Genomic DNA, 14,957 nt, shown 5'->3' on the forward strand with positions numbered 1-14,957 from the left:
AAAAGCTCTCTTGCTACCATTGTGATTGAATTGATGGGGTTAAAGCAGTGATCCCCAACCAGTAGCTCGTGAGCAACATGTTGCTCCCCAACCCCTTGGATGTTGCTCTCAGTGGCCTCAAAGCAGGAGCTTATTTTTGAATTCCAGGCTTGAGCAAGTTCTGGCTGCATAAAAACCAGGTGCACTGCCAAACAGAGCCTCAGTGTAGGTTGAGAATCCACATAGGGGCTAGCAAATGGCCAATCACAGCCCTTATTTGACACCCCAAGAACATTTTTCTTGCTAGTGTTGCTCCCCAACTCCTTTTACTGCTGAATGTTGCTCATGGGTTCAAAAAGGTTGGGGATCCCTGGGTTAAAGCAACAAGTGAGTGCTTTTTGGTTGGGGGCATCAGTGATTTGTATGGCCTGCTGCCCCCATATTAATAGCAGAACTCCATACTATTACCATTTTTTCCTTCCTTTAGGCCAGTGTTCACCAACCAGTAGCTCGTGAGTAACATGTTGCTTCCAGCGGCTTCAAAGCAGGGGCTTATTTTTGAATTCCAGGCTTGGAGGCAAGTTTTGGTTGTATAAAAACCAGGTGTGCTGCCAAACAGAGTCTCAATGTAGGCAGCTAGTCCACATAGGGGCTACCAAATAGCCAATCACAGCCCTTATTTGGCACCCCCAGGAAAATTTTGCATGCCTGTGTTGCTCCCTAACTCTTTATTTTTGAATGTGGCTCATGGGTAAAAAAAAAAAAAAAATTAGGTACCCCTGCTTTAGGATCCGTGTTTCAGTCCCAGCCAGGGCATGAGCTACACGGAGTATATGTTCTCCCAATATTTTATTCCGGGTACTCTGGTTTCCTCCTAAATCCATACAGGCAGGGTTATTGGCTTCTGGTAAAATTGAACCTAGTAGGTTTGTGAATGCAAAGAAATACTGCAGTTTCTTATCACAGATGCTCCCCATCTTCTTTTCTGCCAATTCACTGCACATGGCTGTGCTGCTGTCAGTTACTAACTAGCTACTGAATATCAAATGTCACAATAAGGCAGATAAGTAAATAATTTTGAAGCAGGAGTGAGTTCAAAGGCTACAATTTATGTGCAGCAGTTGTCCTACGCAGGTAGTGTTTTATGGTATAACCGATTGGGTCTACACAGATCAATATGGACAATAATGGTTCGGTCACTCTTATCCCAGTTGGTATTAGCATGCAAGTTATGTACTATGCACACAAGTATCACGTTTTCCATGTTAGAAGCTGAAGATCTAACTGCAAAGAAATTAATGAGAATTCAGACCTCTCCATTGTGCATGTTGGGAAAAAAAAAAAAGCTACAAGGACCTAAATCCACCAGATATGCAGAAAGTTGACAAGTCTGAATGGGGATGAGGCCATGACATTGATAAACTGATAGAACCTGCCCACACTAAACCAATTCTGATGGACTACAAAAGGTCACTATAATAAAAACAAGTTTCCTATTTATCTTTATTCAAAAAACCACGAGTCTGCAGTTAGAGGAGGGAGACAAAGGTTTAGCAGATTAGTGGGTAAAAGACCAACATTTGTCTCCCACCTTTCCAAGACTGCTACTCATGGTTGAACTTGGGCCCTCTAGTAGACTTGAGCTTAAGAGCCCGTGAATATACACAATCACCTTTAAGGTGGCCATACACGGGCAGATAAAGCTGCCGATATCGGTCATTTGGACCGGTCTGGCCACGATATCGATCGGGAAGGTTGGATTTTTAACCGACCGACCCGTCGGAGCCCCTTGGCGCATCGTAATTCGATCGTTCGGCCGAACGTTCAAATTACCCCCGATATAGCCATGCCGTTAGTGGCATATCGGGGAAAGATCCGCTTGTTTGGCGATGTCGCCAAACGAGCGGATCTTTGAGTCTATGGCCACCTTTACTCCATTCTGTACTGTATAAGGATGCAGCTGGCTGAATGGGGCCATGCACAAAGGAAAGTATGGGCCAAAATTATTCCAATTATACTGGTCAATAAAAACCACTAGGCTTCCCAGTCTGTCAAGGACCCACCAGTACTTTCCCTGGTATCTTGACCCTGCAATTATATGTATAGTGCAGTGGTCCCCAACCTTTTTTACTTGTGAGCCAAGTCAGATGTAAAAAGTTGGGGAGCGGCACAAGCATGAAAAAGTCCATTGGGGTGCCAAATAAGGCTGTGGTTGGGTATTGGTAGCCCCTATGTGGACTGGCAGCCTACAGGGGGCTCTGCTTAGAACTATACTCTGTTTTTATGCAATTAAAACTTGCTTCCAAGCCTGAAATTGAAGAATAAGCCCCTGCTTTGACGACACGGAGAGCAACATCCAAGGAGTTGGAGAGCAACATGTTGCTTACGCGCTACTGGGTTGGGGGATCAGTGGTACAGTGAGTAGGGATGCACCGACTCCACTATTTTGGATTCGGCCGAACCCCCAAATCCTTTACAAAAGATTCAGGCAAATACCGAACAAATCCCAATTTACATATGCAAATGAGGGATGGGAAAACATTTACTTCCTTGTATTGTGACAAAAAGTAACATGATTTCCCTCCCCCGCTCGATTCGCCCCAATCCGGAACTGAATATAACAGTGCCCGTCTTTGCCAGTCTACAGAAAGGTGGGTAAAGATCTCAAAAACCTTCATGCACATGGTTTTCAGTTGCACAGGAGCTGCAGCTCAGATTAAATGCACCTTAGATCAGACGCCACAACTCATTAAACATTTGTAGGTTTATTTGCAGATTACACTGTGTCACAATTCAGTGGACTACTGGTTTTCATTTAGCACCAGTCTTCTACAAAAATAAAGGCAAGCTTTTAAATTAACTTATTTTATGTATAACTTAAAATGTATCAGCTGGGTAAAAAAAACAAAAGCGAAAGGAAACTGGGTGAGTGCAGTTCAACTGCAACAACCCAACTATTTTGAGACCTCGGCCATGCAGGAGTTGGTACAGGGTGTGCTGGGTGCACAGAGGATCACTCGTGGGATATAAGCTCCGGTACAACAGGATTTGGCTACAGCAAAATCCTTGTGGCAGTGCAGAATTTAAAGGGCCAAGACTTGTTTTGTACAGTGAACCAATCAGGCGTTCCAGGGCTATATGGTTTGAACAAAGTGCTTCGAGGCTGTGGGGTGGGAACTGTGAGTCAAATGCCCACCACCCTTAAAGTGCCATTTGTCACTCAATTGTAAAGCAACACAAAGTGGGGGGGCATAAAATAAAATGTACATTAATAGGGGTGAGCAAAACGCTAACAAACCAAAAAAAAGTATTAAAACCCCCTAATAGCCATGGGGAGAGGCAGGAGAAAAAACAAACATTAAAATAAAGAGGTAGGAGACTCCTCCTTTTGGGTGTTCAAAACTTCTGCTCACTTTTCGGCAGACTTGTGACAAAGACCTTTCCCCTGTAAATGTGGCACTGCTCACTACCTCCCTATGTGTACACTGTTCCAAACACAGACTATAACCAGAGTTCTACTGAAGCATCACAGGGCCCTTTATCCAGACCAGCAAGGGGATGGGGTGGGGGCAGGGTTGGCTAAACAGTTAACAGCTGCAATGCTTTTGCAGGGGGAAAAGAAAAAAAACAAAAAACAAATGGAAGACAAAGTCAGTCTGAAGGCGGGAAAAAAAAAAAAAAAAAAAAAAAAAAACATGTCCATGTTTGTACCAGGGGTGACTGATCACACCCGCCCTGTGCCAGCTCTCTGGGTTGTCTGGTTCCTCCGAGGAGCAGCGCTGCCTCTTCCTCCTCTGAAGCCGCCACGGAAGCTCCGCCCCCTGAGGAACCTCCCAGAGACGCCAAAGGTCTCCGTATTCAGCTTCCTCTCCTCCGCCCATGTGGTGCGCCTGCAAAAGGTTAGTACTTTAGTATTGCTCTGCATTTAGAGAACCCTAATGGCTTCCCTATGGTATGTTTTGTATGGGTATTGTAGCTCAAGCGTTAAAGGAACAGTAACAACAAAACATTTAAACAACAGCTGTGTGTTTGCTACAAAAACATTGCTATAATTTATATAAACAAGCTGCTGTGTAGCCATGGGGGCAGCCATTCAATTGCAGGATACACAGTAGATAACAAAAGCTCTGAAGTATACAATGGGATTCTTCTGCACTTAACTGTTATCTACCGTGTATCCTGTGCTTGAATGGCTGCCCCCATGGCTACATAGCAGCTTGTTTAAATAAACTATAGCAATGTTTCTAAAGCAAACATCAGTTTTACCAGTGCAGGGCAACAGCTTATTATACGGTCATGTTTTGGTGTTACTGTTCCTTTAACATGAGCCACATATTCCCCTATTCTAAGGTCTAAGAGAGGGTGTGAGGTTAATGTGAAGTAACAATAGATACCTGGACTTCATTTCAGAAGAGATATTATCAAAGAAAGACTTTGACCGGTCATAATATGTGTTTGGTCCCAGGGGGTCTTCCTCTGGGTTTCCGTCACTATTCTGGGTTTCCACCCCTGAATCGGTCTTCTCTTCGCCTTCCTTTTCAGGCTTCTCTTCTACGGGGAAAAAAGAATTGACATAGGGGGACAACATTGCTCAGACTGGCAGTTCTAAGATTAATTGCAAACCTTTGAAGTTTAATTTATCCTTGAACTCCTTATCTAGCTCCTCTCTGTTGAACTGTGCATTGGCCGTTTCAAAGTCGAAGTCTCCTTCAAATTTTATGGGATTCTCTTTCACGGTAGTGGGTCTGTTCTGACCACGGGACCGATTTCTAGTCCGTCTGTTCCCTAAAAGAAAATGGTGAATAAGCAGCTAGTTTAAAAGGCAGGTAATTTGGCAAACAGTCACCCCAACATATTTTGCCCAGACAAGTTATTGCTGGATCGCTAAACATGCTCTTTATGCACCAATACCAAGAATTGGCAAAATATTTGCCAAAATCAGATCAGTCATAAATGACCATTTACCTGATCTCCGTCGGGGAGGTCGTCTATTCTCGTCATTTATGGTGCCCAGAACTGGGGCAGCTGGAGGTGGCACTAAAAGCACAGAAGAGGTTTTAGGTCTAACATGCCCCCACAACTAAAGGGAAGTTCTACAAAACATGCTTGTAAGCAGCAGTCCTGTCCTGCTTTATGGCTGAGATTCTAGCCATTAGTATAACAGAACATTCTGTCCCAGTGGCTGCACAGATCCTTTCTGATCACCATTGTAAGCAGCAGTTCTGTCCTGCTTTATGGCTGAGATTCTAGCTATCTGTATAAAAGAGCATTCTGTCCCAGTGGCTGCACAGATCCTATCTGATCCCCATTGTAAGCAGCAATCCTGTCCTGCTTTATGGCTGAGATTCTAGCTATCTGTATAACAGAGCATTCTGTCCCAGTGGCAGCACAGATCCTATCTGATCCCCATTGTAAACAGCAGTCCTGTCCTGCTTTATGGCTGAGATTCTAGCTATCTGTATAACAGAGCATTCTGTCCCAGTGGCTGCACAGATCCTATCTGATCCCCATTCGGTCAGTGGCAAAAATAGTGAACTGCTGGTTTAAACAAGCTATGAAGGAAACCAGATATAACCATATAGATATATATATTTTATATCTATAAAACCTGACTTAATTTGAATCTAAAAATAAATATATAAGGAACATATTCCCAAAAATAGGGAAAGACAGTACTAAGTTATGAATGTTTCAGAATAACCTTACCATTTAAGGGTGCTGGCTGAGATTGAGGGCCACTTTGCCGAACACCCCTCTGACCAACAGGAGCCCCTTTCGCCTGCTGAACTTTCTTCTGGGCCTGGTTTTCCAGTGGGCCTGTCTGCACAGCTTGCTCCACCATCGGGCTCTTCCTCACTGGGATGGAGGGATAGCCAGCTGTAGGGAACATGCTAAATTTGAGTTTTACAGACCCTACAGAGTTGTCTTCATTGTATGACTGACATAACTTCTACACAATCACAAAAGCATGCACAATGATGAGAGCGGGTTATGGCAGACAGTTACATTAGGACATAAGCCAAGCAGAATACGGAATAGTAAGCCTTGTAGAAAATTAGCCACTTAAAAGGCACTGGCAAGGCACCGGAAACAGACAAGAAAATGCTTTAGAGCAGTGATCTCTAACCAGTAGCTCGTGAGCAACATGTTGCTCCCCAACCCCTTGGATGTTGCTCCCAGTGGCCTTAAAACAGGTGCTTATTTTTGAATTCCAGGCAAGGTTTGGTTGTATAAAAAACTGATGCCCTGCCAAACAGAGCCTCTTGTAGGCTGCCATTCCACATAGGGGCTACCAATAGCCAATCACAGCCCTTATTTGGCACCACCCAGGAACTTGTTTCATGCTTGTGTTGCTCCCCAACTCTTTTTACATCTGAATGTTGCTCACGGGTGAAAAAGATTGGGGACCCCTGCTTTAGAGGAACAAACTAACCCTGTGGACTAGTCCTGCGTTATCTTTAATCCAATTTATCTGCATAAGTCAAGGAATGGACCTGCTGTACTACGTCAAGTGATGAAACCGCCCATAGAACTATTTACCCCAGCAGTTTTTAGAGGGACAGTATATACCCTCTTTTCAACATGAGCTGAATAAACAAGGCTTGTGCTGAACATACACGTTGCCTATTGTATTAAATATCTATGTTTTCACTTCTGGTCCCAAGGAGTATATTTCCCCCCCCCCCCCCCCCCAACACTGGTTCAATGAATTGGGCTTGTTCTGAACAACCTGAGCTTTGTCTATTTTATTTATGAAATATTTTTATTTCTTGCTCTAACTAGAGCAAAATCTGAAAACTATTCTTCTTCCTGATCCCAAACAGCAAAGTCAAATCAGCAGCCACTCCATACAACCTGAATGCCTATGGCGAAATCCAGCAATTTAATTTATACTTCATTTTGATACCCTGCAACAATCCATTACACCTTGCTTTTGCACTTTTCCCTTCCAGTCACTGGAGGAATGAAGCTCTACGTGGCCAGAAGACAAACTTGTACAGCAGTTTCATTTTCCCCTGTTGCAGCAGAAGCCAAGTAAATGTACCATCTGTGCTCCTACCTAAGCTTTGCACCTCCAGTTCCAGCCCAGGAGTAGCCATTTTAACCGTATTTCTTTTTAAAGCTTTACATGATGATAGATACAGTATCTGTCCATCAGGAAAAAATTAGTTAGTATACAACAAAAAAAACAAAATTAAACTTTGAAATCGCTAAGCCTTTATTAAGAAATAACTTCGTGAAACTCCCACTTGCGCTCCTCTTCAGAAAAGGCGATCCGGCAATCCATTGTGCGGCCCCGATTTCTCCTCCCTGCCCTCCTTATAGGAAATAGCCAGGGAGGAGAAATTGAGCACTGCACGATGGATCGTTGCTGTCACCTTTTCTGAAGAGGAACGCAAGCAGAGTTTCGGCAAGTTAATTCTTAATAAAGACTTAGCGATTTCAAAGTTTAATTTGTTTGTGGTTTTTTTTTCATTGTATACTTTTTTTTACAATTGATGTTACTGGTCCTTTAAGCCTCTAAGTTCATAGTCCCTGTCTGGACAGGAAGCTGAACATGTTACCACTATACAACCTGCAGGATAAGGAGTCACATCTCTGCCCAAAACTGCATCACAAGTCAATTTCTCTGGCCAAGAGCTCCATAAGCGCATGTGGGTGCAGGCCAATACAGACTGCATAGTACAGCCTCCACATCACACCAACCAAGGGATGAGCATTATTTTTAGGCATGCACCGAATCCACAATTTTGGATTCGGCCGAATACCAAACCAAATTTGAATTTGCACATGCAAATTAGGTGTGGGAAGGGGAAACATTTACTTTTTGTGACAAAAAGTCACGTGATTGCCCTCCCCGACCCGGTTAGGCCAGGCAGAAGGATTCAGCCAAGTCCGAATCCTGGCCGACTCCCGAACTGAATTCTAGATTCGGTGCATCCCTAATTATTTTCCCCCCTACTCCTTCAGTTGAAGCATAACTCCCACCACCCCAAGCCTCCCACCCCCAACGGACAGAGGTTAAGACTGCAAAACAAAGCAGCAAGCGGGGTTAAAGCTTTATACATGCACATTGATGCAGTTACCATTCTGAGACAACTGCGGTGGTTCCGCTGGGACATCCGGTTCTGGGGCGACAGGCTGAGGAGAAGGGGAAGAGCAGGAGCTGGAGGCCCCGGCAGATGCCGTAGGGCTCCCCAACTTTTCTGCATGGGCAATGAGCGGACAAAGATGGGAAAGAAGGAAAATACAGCAAGTTAATTTGACTGAGGCATGAAGCTCCGATCATGACATATCACCCTGGCACAGGATGATGGCAAAGGCCAAAGATCAGGAGAAATGCTGCCTCCTGTCACAACTAAAGGCTTCAACAACTTGCCTATTGAGTAGCTGCAGTACTCACCTAGCCCAAGGGAGGCAGCATACTGTTGGCTAAGGAGCGAAGTGGCGGCAAGCTGGCTGTAGGTTGGCATCCCTCTGAATGGGCTGTAAGGCACCGAAGGCTGGTAGGAAGCAGCAGGAGCAGAGCCCAGAGAAGACTATACATTGAAAAAAAAAAAATAAGATACTAAAAAATGAATAGCAAGTTTCTTACTGAAACCCTTTTCCTTTCCAGCAGCAACTCTTGGTACAGCCACTGTTAAGCAACACACCTTCCCCTATAGATTAGAATCTAGGCTGTTGGCTAGGAAACAGTTAAAAATCAGCATTTACTCCATAGCTAAGAATATCGATCTCTAACTAGTTGCTAGGCCATTGAAGGGGTCAGGGTCGGACTAAAGGGGCCTGGGACCCAACCGGCTGCTATAGCAGGGCCCCCCTCCTAAAGGTCCCTTGCTGGGTTGCCCACCGAGCCTGCCCAACACCCTGCCCCCCCACACTTTGTAGTTAGATTCAGCAGGGAGCGGTTCTGGGCTGGCTCACTCCGACCCAGAAAGGGGTTGTTCATCTTCCAAACACTTTAGTTGAGTTGGTTTCAGATTTTTTACCATTAACAAATACTTTTTTCAATTGCTTTTCTTCATCTTTTATTTTACCGTTTTCCCAAAATCGGAGTTTAAAGTTTATGGTTCGTGTCTCTAGTGTTTCAGTCTGGCAGCTCAGTGATCTTGGAGCAGATTCTGAATGGTTACAATTTGCTACATTTAGTTGATACATTTCTCAGCAGCATCTCTGGAGTATCAGCAACTATTGTATCAATTCTAACAGCTGCCTGTAATGAAACTCAGGGATTCTGCTCAGCAGGGACAAAGATAAGAAATGGATCAACTAATGTATCAATTTAGAACAATTCAAGAGTCTGCGACCCCCCCTTCCCACAGTTTTTTTAGAAGGTGAAAAAAATAAATATTAGAAAAATGGTCACAAATACAAAATAATTTGAAAATGTCTATTTATGGGGAACAATCTGAATCCAACTGAAATATAAGTGTGAAGGTGAACAACCCCTTTAACAATAAGGTAATGTCATGTTAATGTGTCAGGATACATAGAAAATGCAAAATAAAATATCTGGCCTCATACCCTCTGGTTACCATGGTCCCTGGCTGTAGAAACCACATGGTATTTTAACCATCATTACTGACAATATGTTAAAAGAAGGTAAGTTGACCTTTACTTACCAGACTTCAGGTTTAGCCAATAAGGGTGCAGCTCGAGTACAACCTCACACAACACTGGGTAAAAGCCTCTACTCAAGGCTGGGCACATGAATACCACCCATTAACCCACCAGGGCTCCCAGCTTATTCTGCTGTCACCCACTGAATGATTACTGACCCTTTCCAGCTAATTGCCCCATGGCTGATTATATGTCCAACCTGGATGCCCTGGCAGTTCATTGTCTGACTAGACACTGGCATCACCCCTCCCCAACCATTAAAAGCTATTTACTGATTACTAAAGCACCTCGCCCCTCCTGCCAGAGTGCTCATCCTTGGCAAACGCCATCATTAAACATGTTACAGTGGGGAATTCTAGGACACAAGGGTTATATAAACATGAACCAAATCCAGCTGCGCTGCTGCTCAATTAGCCAAAAATACTCACTGACCCTTTCCCTGCCAGACTGATGCAGCAGCAAAGCAAAACTATATTGGGATTAAAAGGAGTACAGGGTCCCCAGAAGTGTTCCATCACCGTTCACTGCCTAAATCGCTAGTTTAAGTGGAAAATAAACTCACTTGAGACATGTCCATGCTACTGAATATTTGCCAATCTGAGAAGGCTCACTTACACTTTATCAATGGCCCAGTTTTTGGTTTGGGTATCAAGGCAACAAGGTGCTCTAAAATTGTATTGACCCCCTACAGCTATGAGATCACTTGCCTTAGGGCAGAGACACATGGTGAAGATTCAGGGAGATTTAGTTGCCCGGTGACTAATCTCCCCGAAAAGCCTTCCCGCTGGCTAGAATCTAAATCGCCGGCAGGATGGCACTGAGCGCTTTGTTTTCTAAAACAAAAATGAAGAGCTCCAAGTGCCATCCCGCTGGCGATTTAGATTCTAGCCAGCGGGAAGGCTTTTCGGGGAAATTAGTGCCCGAAGAAGAGGCTATTTGTCACAGGGCGACAATCTCTCCGAATCTTAGCGTGTGCCCTTACCCTTAGGCGTCTGCCTATTTATCCACCAGCAGGCAAAGCTACAGAATACAGCCTGGAGGGCAGAAAAGAAGCCTTCCCAGTTTGCTAGATAAACTTAAGGGACTCTGTCATGATTTTTATGATGTTTTTTATTTCTAAATTACACCGCAAATAATTCACTCTACAATACAAAATTTCATTCCTGAACCAGCAAGTGTATTTTTTAGTTGTAATATTGGTGTGTAGGTGCATCTCAGGTCATTTTGCCTGGTCATGTGATTTCAGAAAGAGCCAGCACTTTAGGATGGAACTGCTTTCTGGCAGGCTGTTGTTTCTCCTACTCAATGTAACTGAATGTGTCTCAGTGGGACCTGGATTTTACTATTGAGTGTTGTTCTCAGATCTACCAAGGCAGCTGTTATCTTGTTTTAGGGAGCTGCTATCTGCGTACCTTTCCATTGTTCTGTTAGGCTGCTGGGGGGGAAAGGGAGGAGGGTGATATCACTCCCAACTTGCAGTACAGCAGTAAAGAGTGACTGAAGTTTATCAGTTTATCAGAGCACAAGTCACATGACTAGGGGCAGCTGGGAAACTAAACATGTCTAGCCCAATGTCAGATTTCAAAATTAAATATAAAAAATCTGTTTGCTCTTTTGAGAAACTGATCTCAGTGCAGAATTCTGCTGGAGCAGCACTAATAACTGATGTGTTTTGAGAAAAACATTTATCCCATGACAGTATCCCTTTAAATATACAGGTATAAAGGAGGAATATTGAAGTTTAATTGCTATAAGTCCATGAGTTTGAGATAGAGCACATGCAACATACACGCAGCATACCTGGACTATAGCAGGGTCCTGTGGAAGAGCATGAGAAGCCTTCGGGGGCTCACATACAGTGATGTCCTTAATATCGCTGCCGCGGAAAATGATATACTCGTAGACTTCCTCCCGAGGCGGGGCCGGACGGTCAGTTGGACGATCTTCTGTCCCAAACGAGCGGACTAATAGCAATTAAGAGTGTGCAGATTAGTAAACAATTATAAAGAGGAACTTTAGCAGAAGAGTCGGTTAATGGAATCCCAGCGATGGGTGAATAGACTGCAATTTCTAATGCAACCAACTCAAAGCTCATTAGTTCCTTTATTTCATTAACCTGAGCAGGATGGGAAGAGCTGGGGCTTTGCAGCAGCCAACTGGCTCCCTGGAATGGGGGAGGGTTCTGATAGTATTTAAGAGTTCTGGGGGTATAAGTATAAGAAAGAACATTTTGGGTCCCTGAAAATGTGAGTTGGGAGGCTGTTGCTCGTAGGTCTTAAAAGGGGTGGTTCACCTTTAATTTAACTTTTAGTATGATATAGAAATGGCTAATTTGAAGCAACTTTTCAACTGGCCTTCATTTTTCTTTGACTTCTTCAGACTCTTTCCAGTCACTGAACCCATCTAAAAAAATGTTCTGCAAGGCTACAAATGTATGGTTATTGCTACTTTTTATTACTCCTCTTTCTATTCCAGCCTCTCCTATTCATATTCCAGTCTCTTGTTCAAATCAAGGCATGGGTGCTAGGGTAATTTGGACCCTAGAAACCACATAGGTGAAACTGGAGAGTTGCCGAATAAAAAGCTAAAAATAACTCACAGTAAAAAATGAAAACCAATTGCAAATTGTCTCAGAATATAACTCTGCATCATACTAATAGTTAATTCAAAGGTAAACAAACCCTGGAAGGCAGCAGAAATCCTTGCACAACAGGAATGGGGGGTTAAAGTCTGAAGGCAGGGACTGAGGTGCATGAGAATATATGGTGAGAAAATAGGGGGCACAAGCAGTGTCAGACTGGCCCACCGGGATACCAGGAAAACTATCGGTGGGCCCTGGTGTCAGTGCGCCCTCCTGCTGCTAAACATTTGGCTTATTTCATGGTCATCACCTATTTCTATGAGAAAAAGATGCTAAATAGATGGCATAATAGATTATTGTATGTAAAGAAAAGAGACTAGGAGAACAGAGGTTGATGGAGGAGAGGAAGAAAAATAGTACTGATAATGGCCACCTGGTCTAAGGTTTGTTGGGCAGGCCCCTGGTCTAAAGGTCTGTTGGTAGGGTTGCCACCTGGCTGGTATTTTACCGGCTTGGCCTGTAAAAACGATGTTGAGCCCAATGTTAAAAGGGAAAAAAAGAAATATATAGGAAGGCTGGTATTTTTTTCCAGAAAAGGTGGTAACCCTATTTGTTGGGTGGGCCCCTGGTCTAAGGTCTGCTGGGGTGGGCCCCTGGTCTAAGGTCTGCTGGGGTGGGCCCCTGGTGTTCCAGTTCGACACTGGGCACAAGTTCATGTATCTCAGGTAGGAAACACTGTGGGCTGAGAAATCCAGTCTATTATTGGCCCCTACCAGCAGAGGGCAGTGTGGGAAGCCGTACCATTCTACCCCACCCAGCATGGAATCATTTGTGCCCCAGCCATGGCAGGGGGAATTAGGGCAGATTGCATGGCCACTAATAAGAAGCTAAAGGGTTATCACTTCCGACAGGGGGCAGTGTGGGTTCCACAGAATCACAATACCCCAGGCCTTGTCCGAGTCTCTGCCAGCTGCCCCAATTACCCCCTCTATGGTAAGAGAAGCCAAAAAGGCTCTGCCAATCAATTGAACGCCCCGCCCACTACACCTGCCTCGCGACTACGACCCCAATAGCCTCGGGTATGTGGCCGATGATGGGAGACTTGCACAGCCCGAAAGCTGAATGTCAGAGCATAAACCCCCAACGTAACCACCTCCCCAGCCAAGGACCCCGCTCGCACCTTTGGCTAGGGCCACGGTGGAGTTCTCGGTATCGATGGTGTACAGGATGCCTTCATAGCGGATCTGAGCCTTAGAGATCAGACTGATCTTGCTGCCGATGTACGGGGTGCCCGAGCTCATGGTGCTCGTCTTGGCCTGTGGCCCTTCTCTTCTCCCGACAATGTCCTCAGGGTCCCCCAGAGTGCCTCGGGGCCGCCCGCTACTGCGCCTTTTATACCCTCACCTCTGGCACCGCCCTCTCCCGCCCTGACACGCCAGGAGGCTGGACTGAGCAGAACCCGCAGCTTTGTTACTGCGCAATTCGTGTGCTTGTTTTTTTTTTTTTCCTTACGCGGAGGGTGTGACGCCTCACGCAGCCATTGGCTAAGGCTAGTCCCGGCAACTGGTGACGTAATTGCAATTAGATAGCGCGCGGCTAACGTAACATGTAAGAGCGTAATTGACGCCTCTATTAGAGGATGGTCAGCCATATTCTTGGTGGGACATTCCTCCCATTGTAACTGTTAAGTTTAGAGATCATTTTATAGGTCAAATTGTAGACTTGTGTATTATACTCTTAACCCTATAAAGGACTATTCCCCATTATATTACATTTCTAGAAAAACATGGCATAATAATAATTTGGAGTTGGTCTTTATTTTTTATCCTTTGTCTTTTTGCATGTTTTGACTTCAGGCTGGAGTTTAAACTTAACTTGTTGATAGGGTGTCGACTACCCCAAGCAGCTCAGGCGGCTTCAGTGGTAGATTAAATGGTTTTATTCTTTATTATTTGTGGTTGTTTAGCTTTTTTTATTTAGCGGCTTTCCAGTTTGCAATTTCAGCAGTCTGGTTGCTAGGGTCCAAATTACCCTAGCAATCATGCACTGATTTAAATTAGAGACTGGTATATAAATAGACGAGGGCCTGACAAGAAAGATGAGTAATAAAAAGTAGCAACAACAATACATTTGTAGCCTTACAGAGCATTTGTTTTTTACATGGGGTCAGTGACCCCCATTGGAAAGCTGGAAAGAGTCAGAATAAAAAAGGCAATTCAAAAACTATAAAAAAAAAATTATGAAGACCAATTGAAAAGTTGGCCTTTTTATAGCACACTAAAAGTTAACTTAAAGGTGATCCACTCCTTTAAAAGAAGGATTTGAATAGAACTATAACTAATAAATGCATTAGGGATGCACCGAATTCACTATTTTGGATTCAGCCGAATCCTTCACGAAAGATTCGGCTGAAGACTAAACAGAATCCTAATTTGTATATGCAAATTATTGGTGTGAAGGGGAAAACATTTTTTACTTAAAAGTAAAGTAAAAAAATTCACATAATGTCCTTACCCACCCCCAATTTGCATATGCAAATGTACAATTTCCTAATTTGCATATGTAAATTAGGATTCTGATTTGGTTCGGCTGGGCATAAGGATTCAGCCAAATCCGAATCCTGGATCTGGTGCATCCCTAAAATGCATTACTGTTTTTTAAAAGTGACCAACTGCACAGATGAATGTTACTGGGTAAAATCCAGTCAGAGTCTGCTCTCACGCTATACCCTATATGATTTTTTACCCAACTTGCTGCATCTTAGCAGGGAATTTAG

General features: G+C 44.0%; 1 protein-coding gene across 2 annotated transcripts; it reads right to left on the bottom strand.

Annotated features, from left to right (window-relative positions):
• Window positions 1-2,724: 2,724 nt before the first annotated feature.
• lsm14b.L (LSM family member 14B L homeolog) lies at window positions 2,725-13,651 on the bottom strand. Of its 2 annotated transcripts, NM_001093986.1 has the most exon segments (9): window positions 2,725-3,869; window positions 4,374-4,530; window positions 4,603-4,764; window positions 4,945-5,016; window positions 5,686-5,856; window positions 8,067-8,186; window positions 8,384-8,519; window positions 11,401-11,564; window positions 13,362-13,531. In NM_001093986.1, coding segments are annotated over 9 exon segments (1,269 nt in total). In that variant the 5' UTR covers window positions 13,483-13,531; the 3' UTR covers window positions 2,725-3,703.
• Between the last annotated feature and the right edge of the window lie 1,306 nt (window positions 13,652-14,957).

Source organism: Xenopus laevis, chromosome 9_10L, assembly GCF_017654675.1.
Source record: "Xenopus laevis strain J_2021 chromosome 9_10L, Xenopus_laevis_v10.1, whole genome shotgun sequence".
Taxonomy (NCBI): Eukaryota; Metazoa; Chordata; class Amphibia; order Anura; family Pipidae; genus Xenopus; species Xenopus laevis.